General features: G+C 39.8%; 1 protein-coding gene across 4 annotated transcripts in view; it reads right to left on the reverse strand.

Annotated features, from left to right (window-relative positions):
* The window catches only part of TMEM181 (transmembrane protein 181), a 98,012-nt gene that overhangs the window by 53,622 nt on the left and 28,543 nt on the right, over positions 1-15,847 (reverse strand). For 3 of the 4 annotated variants that reach the window (XM_020986702.2, XM_020986701.2, XM_020986703.2), the window contains exon 2: positions 448-551. In XM_020986702.2, coding sequence (XP_020842361.1) covers positions 448-551 — 104 coding nt within the window. Of the gene's footprint in view, positions 1-447; positions 552-5,213; positions 5,301-15,847 lie in introns of all 4 variants that reach the window. The other variant, XM_020986699.2, reaches the window with a different exon arrangement.

Here is a 15,847-nt window from a genome sequence, read left to right on the forward strand (position 1 = left end):
TCAGGTATATTTCTAGTATCTCCCACACCTCCCATTCATCAGAGCCCAGTTTATATATATATTCTCTTCAGGCCTCTTAAGACAACGGCCTTAATAATTACTGCAGTAATACCAGTTAACAGTGAACAGTAGAATGAACTAGCTGAGAGTTAAGGTTTTCACTGAATCTTCAAGTTTGAAGGGGTCACTCAATTAGATCTCTACTTTAAACATGAATTATACCTACAACATTCTTAACTTCTGCCTAATGATTTCCAGGGAAATTACTTGTTAATAAGTCAGCCCATTCCATCACTAGATAACCCTAAATCTTAGGAAATTTTTGTCCTTATATTAACCCAAACCTCCATCTCTGCAACTTAACAATCACAGGTCTTCACTCTCCCCATTAGGGCCAAGCAAAACTAGTTAATCCCTTGTCAAAAGGACCATCCAATGGAGTCTTACCTGCAATTCCAATGAAGACAGTCAAGCCAAAACAAATGAAGAACACAACAAAGACCAGGACGAAGTGGCGCTTGGACAGGGTGTACAATCGCATGGGTGCCAACCTATAAAAAGCGAAAATTAATGAGTCAAGCCATGAGTGGTGTGCATACAGGGAAACTGCACACAAAGACAATAGTAAAGACCAAGCACGTCTAAAACACAAGAAGCGTTTTGTTATCAGCAAGAAGCTGATATTAAGGACTTCAGTCAATGAAATCTCAGTAGAAGGTGGCTTACATAATATTCTCTGGCAGAAAAGAATACAAGATGTCTCAAAAGAGTGCAGTTTTAAGCTGCTGAAGCTTAAAACTGTGCTAAGATTTCTGAGACACCCTGCAATAAACTGACTCCTCTTAGATGAAGCTAATGTTATTTCTTCAAGCACTAAATCAAATGTTCAATGCAAAACCTTCTTGCTATTTTGAAGCTTATTTAAGGAAGAAAAATCCATTCCTTCCAGGGGAGAAAATTACATTACAGATCAATTGTCAAACTCTATTATTATGACCTTTGACAAAGAGAACAAAATAAAAGAACCTCCCTCATGTATGTGGACACCATATCTTAAGATAAAGGGCACTGGGGTGTTCCTGAAGCTTGTAGTCCCCTTACTACCTTTCATAAGGGTATGGGGAAGAAGCACCTTGTAAGCCTTAAGAGTGCTATGAAATCAATGTGAACTGCTATTACCATAAGCCCCACAGATCACAAGACAATGCTTCCACACAAATGCATCTAACTCCCACGTGAGAAAGGGCTCACAGCTTTGCTGCTTGATGTGCATGCTAATTCATAATTTTCTATTATTCTCTGCAAACTTATTTTTTAAATTCAAGGTACTTGGTTTAGTACTTCACAATTTAGGTCAGTTCTCTTCCATTTCCTCACTCAGGATGCTACTTTGGAGTCTTAGGAACTGTTTTCTATAGAAAGGTAATAAGTCCTAAGTTCTACTGGAAGAGTGGGGGAGAGAGGATGAACTCTTTCCAAGGTAGCTGACTGGATACTTCACTGGAGGAATTAAAATACTGACATTCTTGCTGTGTGTAAACCAGTCTAAATATCAGTGGATGAAAGGACTTTTTAAAAGGACAAAATGCTTCACAGCAAAAATCAATACTTGGCAAGAATTCTAAAAAGTGGGCAGCTAGGTTGCGTAGTGGATAGAGCACCGACCCTGGATTCAGCAGGACCTGAGTTCAAATCTGGCCTCAGACATATAATAACACTTACTAGCTGTGTGACCCTGGGCAAGGCACTTAACCCCATTGCCTAACCAAAAATAAAAAGAATTCTAAAAAGTAAGCGTGAGACTAGGGACCAAGAAGTCCTTCACAATCCTCCTACCTACTTGTCCACTTCTTTGGTCAGGTCAAACTGGCTGACTTGCTACTGCCTCATACGGGACATCCCATCTGCCAGCTGGAGGGCCTTTCCGGAGGCTGTAAAATTCTGGCCTAACTGAAATCCCTCTTCCCTCTGCTTTTCAGAAATCCCTAATTTCTTCAAAACTTAGACCATGGCCACCTCTAGCTACACCCCCATTCTCCATGCCCCAGTGGCTACTGAACTCTATCCCCAATTTTCCAAAACAGTGACACAGTGACTTGGTATATGCGTCTGGTGTGTGCACATCTCTCTCTCTCTCTCTCTCTCTCTCCTCTCTCTCTCTCTCTCTCTCTCTCTCTCTCTCTCTCTCTCTCACACACACACACACACACACACACACACACACACACACACACACACACACACACACTTTCTTCATAGGTTGTATCCGTGTATTGTTTTGTTGCCCTAGACTTTTTCTCTCTTCCTTCCCCCTCAGAATATAAGCTCCTTGAGCTCAGGGACTCTTGGTTTTTGTTTTGTATGCTACATGAATTTTCTCATTTCTGCTCTCAGGGAAACTAAGAATTTGACACAGTCCACTTGTCTCTAACTAGCTGGGGGAAACTGTCAATTTGAGGGGCAAAAGGAAAAGAGAATAAGAGGAAAATTAGTAACAGAGGAAGAAAGTAGAGGATGGGTGGGGGGGGAAGGAGAGAAAGAAAACAGGAATGAGGAATATGCAAGAGTAAGAGATTATAAATTAGCTTTACATAATATTCAACTCCTTCCTGATGTGTAAATATTTCTGCATTAAGATAACTTGTATTTGGTTAGGAAACGACTTGGAGGCACCAGGATTTTGAGGTCCCATACACACTCATAAGGTTTCCCTGCCATCCCCCACCCATTAACCTCACCATTCAGACAGATGAGGTCCATGAATCTAAACCTCCACAAATGCAAGTGCCCTGAGCCTGCTATGTGGCGCTAAACCTCATCTTGAGAAATACGGCAGTGGTTCTGCACAAACAGCGAAGCTCCTGCAGTCAGTCTGTAACCCAAACCAATCAAGATTACATAGCTGACACGGTCTGCAGAAAACGTCTAACAAGATCTCTCTATTCTTCTGAAGTAACTTTTTCAAAGCATGGCTCTTCTTACAGCAAAACCTCTGCTTGTTTTCAAATGAGTCTCATTTTGGAATCTGATAGGAGAATGAACAGAAAATAAATCAGCAGAGAAAAGGTGACCTCAATCAAGAGCAAGCCTAGCTCCCCATTCTCAGACTCTCTTCCTATGCATTCTGACAGTGCTACTAAAAATAAGTTGGCAGGAATTTTTTTTAATTTTGTTTGTTTTGTTTTTGCCAGAGAAATCCACAGTCAGTTAATCAATAATCATTTATTCAGTGTTTACTATGCCCCAAGTACAGCTGAGAAAGAGGACAAATAGAGGCAGCTGGATGGCGCAGTGGATAGAGCCCTGGCCCTGAAGTCAGGAGAACCTGAGTTCAAATCCAGCCTCAGACCAAAACACTTGACACTCACTGGCTGTGTGACCCTGGGCAAGTCACTTAACCCTAACTGCCTAAAAACAAAAAATTTTAAAAAAGAGAAAGGGGACAAATAAACCTAAAGTAATTAGTAAGGGCAGCTTTTGAACAAGAACTCTTTTAAGCATGGGCTCTTAACTGGGGTCCAAGGGGTCAGTGAACCTTTTTTTAAAAATTCTATTTTTAAATATTCTTTTAACTATTTCATTATTAATTTTTCCTTTGTTCCAACATATTTTATTTTATGCATCTAAGACCATTACTCTGAGAAAGGGCCCATAGGTTTCTCCAGCCTGACAAAGGGGTTCATGATTGTAAAAAAAGGTTAAGAATATATGCTTTAGCCTCAGTGATACTAAGGTACAATAGCTCTCCTAATTGGAAGAAAGGGTTTTACTGACACTTCCAAGCACATGAAATTGCTTATCAATGACCTCAAGGATTCACTGGCAAGCATATATATGCATATGTGTACATATGTCTTTGTGTATACACACACACATATACATACACACACACACTAACCAAATCTTTCTACTGAGGGGGAGGAAGACTGAAGAGGCTGTTTACTAATATGAAGGCAGAGTGTTGTCACCCCTAGATTTGTTTATTCTGTGGTTCACAATGACTAGAGGGTACCCTTTCTGACATTTTCCCTTAGCAGGGCCCCAGGATTTAGACTTAAACTACAGCCTGCTATACTTTGTGCCCAGAAAAAAATCCGTGGTTGAGGAAGCTAAGAAAACTCATATACAACTGACAAGTAACAAAAATCTCTATGTCCTCCCAACCCACTAGACTAACATGGTTTGATCACAGAGGAAGAATTCATTTATTTTCATGGTATCCCTCCTTGGAAGAGAACCAGGCTGCCCAAGATGAGCAAAGTCTGTAGGTAAACATGAGTTTTGCCATCCTTCTGCTGGACTTTACTGTTGGTGCCAACAGATTCTGCCAGCTCTAGATACACCTCTAACCTTTTTGTGTGTTAACCATGCCATATTTTAAAGTCCACGTATTTCGAATACAAACTGAGGCTGAAACTTTGATATTATAAAATTAAGGAAATCATAAAAGTTCTAGCTTGGGTGAAAATCAAAAGCAATTTAACTGACCTTGTTTTTAAGACTTCAGTTTTAAATATCACAAAACACAGGAATCTACAAAGCCTCAAAGAAGCACAGGATGTTAGAATCCAGCTCCTTCATTTTACAGGTGAAGAAACTAAGGCTTTGAAGTGACTTGCCCGAAGTCAAACAGTAACAAAGCTGCGATTAAGACCTAGAAAACTACTGCTGTCAAACACTATCACTTATTTCTAAGAAAAGGGCTGAGAAGCAGAATGGGTCTTTTCAGATGAGTTCATAGGATCATAAATTGACAACTGGAAGGGACCTTAAAGGTTATCTAGTTCAAATGTCTCATTTTACAGATGAGGAAACTGAGTCCCAAAAACATTAAATGACTTGCCCCAGTATCTTAAGAGGTAGTAAACAGAAGAACTGGAATTTGAACTGAGGAACTCAAAATCTAATACTCCATTCCACTGCACTATACATAGATGGAAATGATCAAGTTAAAGCAACTTGACATCAAATAATTTCCAAAGGGAAAAGGAAAGGTTAGTACAACTCAGCCATCTACCCAAGCCACCTCTGTGTGCCTTTGCCTTCCTCAAAAACTAAGTCCATTATTTATTTTCTTAGGGTGAAAAATTTAACACTTATTTTCAACAATCTGCAGAAGGAAGGATTTGCAACTTCTCAAAGCATTCATGAAGCACAGGGTTATTTTCATTTTGAAAAATCACACAGGCAAAGAATCTTTTACGTGCACTCACGTTACACTATTCTCAGGATAACCTGCTGCTCTGGAACAGATACTGTATCGAGATTCTGAGGAACACCAAGAGTTCCTCAAGCAGAGGCTGAAAGCAATAGGAAGAAGATATTACTTGGAGGAAGAAGAAAACTGAATCTGAAATGGAAATAATCATTTTTTAAAGTAAAGTTTAAGGTTTGGAATAGAACAGTGACACCTGGAAACCCATTCCTTGGCAGAGAAAGAAGAAGAAATATTAAAAGAAAGGAAATTAGCAAAGAAAATGACACAGTATCATACATGCATTTCCAGGAAAGCTTACACAATGTATTCCCTGTTAAGTCTCAGAGAAGCTGATCTTTGGTGTCCTTTCAAATCTCCACAAATCATGAATGAATGCCCAGGTTCAACAACTCTGTGCTAAAAAGAGACAGCATAAGCACAGTAAAGAGAGTGCTGAGCTCTGAGGCAAGGAGACCTGCATTCAAGTCCCATGCTGACACAGAGTGGACTCATGATCCAGAGCAAGTCTCCAGACCTCTCAGTACCCTCCAAGCAATTTTCTAAGGATGTAGTTGCAGATCGGCTGCTGACCTGCATTGGGAGAGGGAATGCCCTCATTGAGAGTTCTCTGAACCTATGAAATCTCAAGTTGGGACCAAAAACAAAACCAAAAAAGAAGTTGGGAAAAGAGAACAAAATTAGGTAAAGTAACCTACCCATTCTGGAACATTAAGGTTGTTTAAGGCCAAGTTAGCCATAAGATTAAATTGGCTCAAAGAACCTGACCAAGAAAAAAAAAGCAAACTCTTTCCCTTGGCACTCCCTTTATCTCACCCAAATAATCAACAGCCCACAACCAGCATATCCAAGCTCTATTTCTAGCAGGTTAGAGGAGTGGATATTGGACAGGCTGTAATAACTGTATCAGATATCATTCTCTGTACTCTACTGTTCTCACTGTTCTATATGCCTAGTCTGAAAGAGCCACAAAGACAAAATTCTGAAACCTCATCATTTTGTTTAGAACAGACCATAGGCTTAAAACTGTTTCCTCCTTCCCCAATAACATTCCTTTAACTATGGGAAATTTAAACTCCAGAACTACAGATATTTTCATCAGCACTGTCCTAACTGCTGTGAGGTATGTGTCTCTGTCTTAAAATAATAAGAGCTGTACTTTCTCCAATGTGTCCAACTGTATTCTCTGTACTAGCCCAGCTGCCTTTCCTAATTCATTTACTGCACTGAACTAGATCCTTCATCTATTTCTTCTCCCAGTGAAATTCTCCTGGAATTCTACAAGTAAAGCTAATTATATCCAAGATGCCAAGCATATCTTGATAACCAACAAAGCCTCTGCACTAAACCTGGCAAGTTGCCTCGAAATGAGGATTATTTGTGTCACTGCTTTGACATGTCAAAGGATCTATGATCTCATAGTGATATTCCCTCCAAAGAGGCAAAACACAATCCATCTATGTCCTGCATCTATTCAATTCAATGAGCATTTTTTAAAAACTACCTTCTCAAACACTGGGATTACAATGACAAAAAATGAATAATTTTTGCCCACTCTCCCCTAGGAGCATAGAGCCTACCTTAGAGCCTACTACCCAATGCTTCCCAATATATACCTTTATTCTACCTGAACTTTTCATAACCTCAGTCTCACATTCTTTTTACCCATTTTATTATCCTGACCTGTAATACTCTCTCTTCTTCCAAATTCTACCTATCCTTCAAGACCCAATTTAAGCCTTATCACTCCATGAAGTCTTTCCTAAACATTTCAATCATCAGGTCCTCCTCTGATTTCTTACAGTACTTACAATCTAATGTGCATACTATAGGTAGCATGCCTGTTGTCTTCCAGGGTTCTGTCATTGTTTCATGGGTATGACTAGCACGGATTCAGCAGGATTTTAAATTAAATGCAAAAACTGTACTTTAGACCTTACATTTCAATGCTTTTCCCACAGCATCAAAAACAAGGAGTGTGAGGCAACTGCCCTACAAACACCTGCTATCTGATACAACTAGGGTTCAGCTGGAAGCAGTTCCTACTGGCTCATGAGAGCCGATTTATTACATTTTTAGTATAAGCATTTACACCTTGGAAATTGGCAAATCCTACAGATTAGGACTTGGTTTATTGTTATTTAGATTTAAGAGAGTGATGGAGAAAATGTTAATAATGCACACTAAAAGCGTGTCATGCTTTTTCAGAGAGCCAACTGTTAAATATTTACCACCACCCCTGGATATAACAGATGATATATGTTCAGAATAAATCACCTAGAAGTAGACTGCAGACTCTTTCAGATGGTAAGATCTACATCAGTACCTTTTAAGGTCACATATGTTTAGAGCTGGAAGAAACCTTAAAAGGTTATCTATAGTTAATTCTCTTATTAGATGAGGAGACTAAGGCCCAGACAGGTAAGAAAAGTACTAAGTAGAAGCACAGGGATTTGAAACAAGAGCCTCTTACTCCAAATCCACATTCCACTGTACTAGCATGTCTCTATACTAATAGCTAAGCACTTAAATACACAGTGCTTACCATGTGCCAGGCATTGTGCTAAATGCTTTATTATTATTATCTCATTTGAGTCTTACAACCAACCTGAGAGGTGGATGCTATTATTATTCCCATTTTGCAGATGAGGAAACCGGGGCAAACAGGGTTAAATGACTTGCCCAAGGTCACACAGCTACTAAGTGTCTGAGGCCAGGAAAACTCAAATCTTTGTGATGCTGGCACTTCATCCACTGTACCATGTGGCTGATGGTTAGTATGTATAACTTTTTTTTTGTTAACAGAATCAATTTCCTTTTTCAAAATCAGATCATTAACACATTCTCAAAACCTTGGCCAAATCTGGAAAGGTTTCGCCCACCCTAGAAAGCTTATCTCTAGAAGCTTATCTTGCAAAGGAGCACCAGGGTCCCTGATGAACATACGGCCCTTTGCTGAAAGCTCTTTTCTCCAAATCATTCCCAAGTTCTTGGATGCTAAGCCCATCAGTAACCAACACTTCCTTGAAAGACCAAAACATACTTGCTGGAGGGCATACAAAATAAATTAGAAACATAATTCAAATCCCTCCACTGTATACCCTTAGTGTCATTCTCTAAGAGGATCCTAAGAAAGATAAGTTAGGAGATCTATCACCTCACAGAAGAGAACAGCTGAAAAACAATTTTAAAGGCGCTCTCTCCTCCCTATCACAACCATTATTATTATCATCATAAGCACTATTATTTTATGATACTGAATTTACACAGTGCCTCTCTGGAGATCAAAACACTTCCCATGTTATTTACAGCGTTCTTGTGAAATATGGTAGATGGCGAAGAATGCAGCAATGTCACTTATACAGGATGATAGAGCAACTCACTACCAGAATGAAAAACTGAATTTCCTGGCTCCCAATCCAGTATCAGGTTATTTATAGAATACCTTCTCTTAACAATAATAATTCACATTTATAATAGAGCTTTAAGGTTTACAAAGTGTTTCCTCATAATACTGTGCAGTGGGTAGTGATTAGCCTCATTTCACAGAAGAGAAAATTAAAGTTGAAAGATGGAATGAGGACTTGCCCAAAGGTCATACAAATAAATGATAAGGGCAAGAGATCATATTTGAAACCAGATCTTCCTGACCCCAAGTCTGGCACTCGTTTAATAAGATGTAAGAACAGGCAAACAATAGGGAAGAGACAGATTTAATTTTGCCATTTCAATAGCCTATATACCACTTCTTCATCTTGAAACCATGTCTACAAGCATCTGAGGACTGAAGGGACCTTAAGCAATTTTCTTGGAAAGGAATTAAGAAAGAGCCTCTCTCAGAAAGCCAAAAAAGAAGGCTGAATGCAATGGGACGTGAATGTCCTCTGAGATCTCAAATAGGATAGCTAATGAGGAAGGGTAGAATTAAGTACAAGGCAGTGAAGTAGTGCAATGGATTCTGGAATCAGGAAGACCTGAATTCAAATCTGGCCTCATACACTTACTGTGTGACCCTGGGTAAACAATTTAACCTCTGTTTGCCTCAGTTTCCTTACAGCAAAATGGGGATAGTGCTATAACTGAGGTGAGGATCAAATGAGATAGTAACTGTAAAGTGTTTAGCATAGTGTGGCTGGTAATAAGCACTATATAAAAGTTAGCTATTATAATTATTATTATTATTACCACCTTAGTTTTGCAACCTCAACCATCAAGAACACAGCCAAAAACCAAGAAATAAGCACAAAAGGCTCAGAATAAAAAGCAGAAAAAACGTTACAACATTAACATACTAAACCTGTCTGCTCTGCTCAAGGGAGAGCCTTTCAGAGCCATTTTACTCTTGCTTTGTGCACATTAAAAAGTGGAAGGGTGAAGTGAGGAGCAATCATTTAACAGGCTGAAATAACGGAAGAGACAGAATGATGTGTAAGAAGGGAAAGCACATATAATACATTTTAGAAAGAATTCTAACCAAAACACATAATGCATTTTGATTGATTGAAAATGGTTAAAATCTTTTAAAGAAAATTTTGACCTTTATAAAGTAATCTTCATTACTTAAACAATTTACTTAAACACCTCAGTCTCCAAATGATCCCAGAGTAAAAAAGTATCACTGCACTGTGATCATCTGCATCTTCCTCCCCATAAGCAGAGTCCTAAGAAAATCACACACTTGTTTGTACTTAAGTTTTTAAACTTCCTCTAAAATGGGCTAAGCCATTTCAATTCCAATATAGGATCCTCACAACACAGAAATGGCCCTGTGCTCTCTGACTTTATTCTAACAACTGACAGGAAACTATGGGAAACTACAGAAACATACCAAATCATCTGAAGAACAGGCTACTTTATCATGCAAGTTAGACTTCATGCAAGACTCCTACTAAAATATTTCTCTAGGCTCAGCACTAATTGATAACCAGTAAGTCTCCCAGAGTCCACTTTTACTGCTGCTGTACTAATGATAGGTCTATTACATTTTAATATCTAAGTTTTTACATCACAATACTCTTCTCCTATTTATCTATTCACTTCATTTCAATGAAGGCAATTGAGAGGAAATTGTTTTCTTTAGGACACCCTGAAAAGACCCTGAAAAGAAAGTAAAACCAAATCCAAAAGTCAAGAACTCCTGACAACACACTTATGTCACACAATCCTTATGTCTACCATAGAATATTAGAGCAGGAGGGTCCTTATAGGGATCATCTGGTCCAACTCTCATTTTCCCATGAAGATTATGGGATTTAGCACTGAAAGGTATCTTACAGATAAGGATTTATTTCATATTTCCAGCAAGAGGAAATTGTTTTTTTTCTAACCCACTAAATGGTAGGGTTACTACATGAAAGGATTATCATGATCTAGAGATAGTGGATCAATAAATTATTTTACAGCAACATATAATGGAAAGAGTTTTGGTCCTGTAATCCAAAGACCTGAATTTGAGTCCTGCATTTCACACCTACTACCTGAGTAACCAGGAGCAAAGCATTTCATGTCAGTTTCCTCACTTGTAAAATGAGGGAATAAAATACTACTTAACCAGCTCCATATAGTTGTTTGTAAGAAAAAGTGCTTTGCAAAGCTTAAAGTGTTCTATAAATGTGAATCATTATCACTATCATCATTATTATTACTGGTGCATTTTCCAAATGCCTTGCCTTTATTTGCACTATTTTCTTGGTATGGAATACTCTTTCTCACTCTTCACGTACCTAAATTCCATGCATATTCCAAATCAACTTTAATTCTTCCTTTTCCTTCTTTGACTTCCCAAGAAACCTTTGAAGTCCCACTTCACCAGAAAGTCCTTCCTCATCCTCAGAACTCATTCACCAGGTACTCATTTGTTTCCCAGAACTTCAATTTATCTTTTCATATGAAAATGTCTCACCCCTCAAACTAGTTCATAAGCTCCTGAACCTACCTTATGGGCTTCTGAATTCTTTCCAATGCCTAGCAAAGAGTAAGTGCTCAATAACTGGTTAATTTTATTTTCATTCACTGTCCATTTGACTGTTTGAAATTAGTAGGGAGTATAAACAAAATCTTGGCCCATCATCTTGAATCCCTTATTATTTGCCAAACATTTTGCCAAGCCCTTATTCCTACTATCTGCCTTCTCTGTTCCTACTTAGATGCTGCTGCATACTCCTGGGGAAAGTTATGCAACTGTGTGACTCAGTTGATTATAAATTTGTTATCTAATTTCAGCTGAGCCCTCATTTCTGCACACCAATCCTCTTATTCTTCTCTTACAGCCTGACAGCACCTATTATTGCAAACTTTAACCTCTCTCCTCAGGCACTTCTTCCTTATTCTTCTCAGAAAACTGTGCCTTCTCTTTACTGAGAAAAGAGAGGCCATCCACAGAGAATAAGCTCCATAACGCAAAACCCATTTTTTTCATTCCCCATTCTCTTCCCCTTTGCTTCAGTCCTTGAAGGGACAGGTACACTCCTTGGCAAGGCAATTCCTCCACCTGTGCTCTTGGTATCTTCCCTTCCTCTCTCTTCCAGATGCTTATCCCTTCTCTCTCATCTTCAATATTTTCTTATCCCGTGGCTTCTTCTCTGTCTTCTATAAACAAGCCATGATCTTTCCCAATTTTTAAAAACCTTTACTTGACCCTGTCATCTCCTCCGGTTATCATCCTGTATCTCTTCTCCACTTCATAGCTAAATTCCCAGAAAGGGTCATATACACTTTACTGTCTCCACTTCTGTAACTCCCATTCTCTTCTCAATCCCTGGGAAACCAGGCATTCAAGTAAAATGTCTCTAGGGTTAACAGCAACCTCTTAGCTGCTGAATCCAGTGTCCTTTTCTAAGTCTTCATCACTCCTGGCATCTCTGCAGCTTTTGGTACAGCTTGCCTGACCACCTCCTTCTCCTACTTGCTTAACCACTGTTCAGTCTCCTTTCCTGTATCATCCTCCTTTTACCCATAGTGAGTATTCCCCAAGGCTCTGTCTAGGGTCCCCTTCTCTCTGAATTCTCCTTTGGTGATCTCATAAGCTTCAATGGGACTCCCAAAGTACTAGACAGCCCATAAAATCTCCTAAACTCCAGTCTCATGCTGCCAAATGCCTGCTGGAAACCTCTCTAAGACATCTCAATATGTCCACACCACTGCTTGTATTTCCCTTCTAAACCTCCCCCAAACTTGCCCAATTCTACTGAGGAAATCCTCATTTTTTCAGTCACCAAGATTAATAATCTCAGGGTCATCCTTGACTTCCCTCTCCCTCGACTCTCATATCTCATACCATTTTGCCAAATCATGGCATACCCACAGCATCTCTCATATCTATTCCCCTTCTCTTCATTCACACAGCCTAATTTGGGCCCAGGTCCTATTGCAAGGACTATGGTAAAGCGACCTTATTGGTCTAACTCCTTCCAGTCTCAACCCTCTTGAATCCATCCTCCACATACCTGCCAAATCCATATTCCTAAAAGAAATCCACACATGTCACCTTCTACTCAAAAACCTTCAGTGGCTCCCTATTGAGTCAGAATTAAATATAAACTTCTCCCCTTGGCATTTAGAGCCTTTGACAGTCTTTTCCCACCTACTTTTCAAGTTTCACAGACTGCTGACAACTTTCAGATCCCAAGAAGCTCTTTAAAACTAACATCTCAGACCTTTAGAACTCAAAGTGACCTTAGCAGACATCAAGTCTGACGGCTTCACTTTATAATTCAGGTTTCATGTTTTCTACTCCACTATGAAAACAGCCTTCCTGCCCTGGTCACATTTTTTTTTCTTTTCTTGTTTAAAAAGGTTTTTAGTTACTACTACTTTTTAAAGACTTACTTTCCATGCATAAAGTTACACCCTCTATGACTGATAACCAATTTGGTTTGAGGGCAGAAGGTTAAGCCTGAACTCAGTCATTAATAACTGAGTCCTCTAGGAAAATCTCTCAAAAAAAAGTCTCTCTTGGAAGTGTTAAGGACACAACTCCTAAAGGAGAAGACAAAGAATTCTCAAGTCTCGGTCTGCAAATACAAGCTTGTATTTTCCACTGAAGTGTCATATCCTATAAGTCACTGCCTCTCAACAGTCTCTCCTCAGGGAAGTCCCTGCCACCTACTTAAGCTGCTCTCTGCCCATCCTTATGATCTTCCTGCACTGCAATGAATAAATGTCTGATGAACTTTGAAGTTCTTGATTATTTCCACACCTGGCTCAAAGTCCCTCCCATGCCATCTCATCTCTGGCTTTTATCCTCACCCACTTCAACATCCCTTCAAGCACAGTTCTTCAACTTCCTTGACTCAGATGACTTTCATCTCTACCCTACTTCAACCATGAATAAATTCAATCAAACCCTGGCCCTTGTCCATCACTAAGAACTGTTCAACTTCCAAGATCTTAGAAGAAATCATACCTCCAACACTTACTAGTGTGATATGTCACTTAACTCCTTTGGGCCTCAGTTTTCTTATCTGTAAAATGGAAGAAATATGTGTACCACCTTCCTCCCAAGATTTTTCTGAGGAAAGCACTCTGTAAGCTGTAAATGTAAGGCATTATTGTTAAACCTGTTCTTCACATCCACTGATGACCACAGTTCCTTTATTGTTTTCTCTTCTCCCAGTTCTTCAGTCAACTTCTGGCTTTCCCTCTTTCCCTCTAATCAGCCTTTACAAGAATAATGTGGCTAACACCCTAGAAACCCATGTTCTCTTTCCTTTCATCACAGCCACCACACCAAACCACAGCTCTGGGTAAATCCCACTGCCTGCTTGTTCTATTCCCGTTGCCTAGAATGACTAAAGGAAGTTACTGTGAGCTCCTTGAAAGCAGGAACAGTCTTTTGCCTTTCTTTGCATCCCCAATGCTTTGCAGGGTCTGGCCCACAAGAAGTAATAAATGCTCACTGACTAGCTTGAGCCCCACGTGGGTTAGATGCCATGAGTCTGTAAAGCGGCCAATGACATTTAGGATCATCTCTAGCTGACTCCCTATCCCATTCCCCACAGCTGATGTTCCAACTTATTCAACTCTCCTTTTTGTTTGTATTCATATGCCCAGAACTCAAAAGTGCCTGGCACATAATAAATACTTCCTGATTGACTGAAGAGAAGCAGACATAGTGAGGAAAGGAAGAATAAGTAAGTGTTGGTGCAGAGTTTAGAGAATGGGTACAAAGGAGTTTAGGAGCTCACCTGAGATGGTCTCCAGCTCTTCAAGGAAGCAGTAGGCTAGTAATGGGCCATAAGTGTTTGAATTAGAAGAGAAAGTAGAATGAGAAGAAAAGGTCTGGGAAGATGCTCTCTATCCACTAGGCAACAATGCCTCTCCTGTAAGTTGTTGCTGTTGTTGATAATGAGAGTTTCAGCCCAGTGATACACTTTTAAAAGTTTAAAGAACACTAGACTAGCAGTCAGGACACCTAGATTCACACTTTCTGCCATTAAGAACTGACATATATGTTTAATATACATGCACATATGTGTGTGTGTGTATATGCATGCATGAACATATATTACTTCCATGTTTTTCAAGCCCTTGGCATGCATTATTTCATTTGACCCAGACTGTTCTAGGTCCTCGTCTTTTCTCCCTCTATACTATTTCACTTGGTGATCTAGTCAGCTCCCATGGAGTCAACTATTACCTCTATGCAGATAATTCCAAGGTCTGTTTCTGTAGCCTGATCCTCTTGCCTGACTCTTGTCTAGCATCTCTGACTGCCTATTGGGCACTTCAAACTGAATGGCTCACAGACATCTTAAACTCGACATATCCAAAACTGACCTCATTATCTCTCCTCCAAAACACTTGCCTCTTTCTAACTTCTCTATTACTGTTGAGGATATTGTCATCTTCCCAGTGACCCAGGCTTGAAATGTAAGGGGCATTCCTGGACTCCTCACTCTCGCTCACTACCACCATCCTCACACCCTCACAATCAGCTGCCAAATCCTTCAGTTCCACCTTTGGAACATCTCTTGTACATTCCCCCTTCTCTCCTCTGACTTTCAATGAAGGAAGCCACAGAAGTCAGTATGAAGTCATCATCTCATGCCTGGACTACTTAAATAGCCCACAGGTTGGTCTAATTGCCTCCTCTCCAAACTCCAGTCCATTCTCCATTCAGCCATCAAATTAATCTTCTTAAAGTGAACATCTAACCATGTTACTTCCCTATTGAATCAACTCCAGAACTCCCTATTGCCTCTAAGACCAAATACAAGATCCTCTTTGGCTTTTAAAGTCCTCCCTACACTGGCTAGTTTCTTCCTACCTTTCTAATCTTCTTTTGCCTTATATCCCCTGCTCTCATGTACCTACCAATCTAGTGACCCTGGCCCTTTGCTGTTCCTCCATCTCCTGATTCTGGGCACTTTCACTCACTGTCCCCTATGCCTGTAACTTTCTCCTTCCTCATCTTAGCCTACCGACTGGCTTCTCCGGCTTCCTTCGAGTCTCAGCTAAAATCCCACTTTCTGCAGGAAGCCTTTCTTGACGTCCTCCATGGTAGGATATTCCATCTGTTGACTACCTCGATTTATCCTGCATATGTTTACAGCTATGAACTCTGAGACCAGAGCTCTTTAGTTGTGAACTCTTTGAGAGTAGAGATTGTCTTTTGCCTTTCTTATATGCTGG

The sequence above is a fragment of the Phascolarctos cinereus genome, unplaced genomic scaffold (genome assembly GCF_003287225.1).
Source record: "Phascolarctos cinereus isolate Bilbo 61053 unplaced genomic scaffold, phaCin_HiC Scaffold_5;HRSCAF=322, whole genome shotgun sequence".
Classification (NCBI taxonomy): Eukaryota; Metazoa; Chordata; class Mammalia; order Diprotodontia; family Phascolarctidae; genus Phascolarctos; species Phascolarctos cinereus.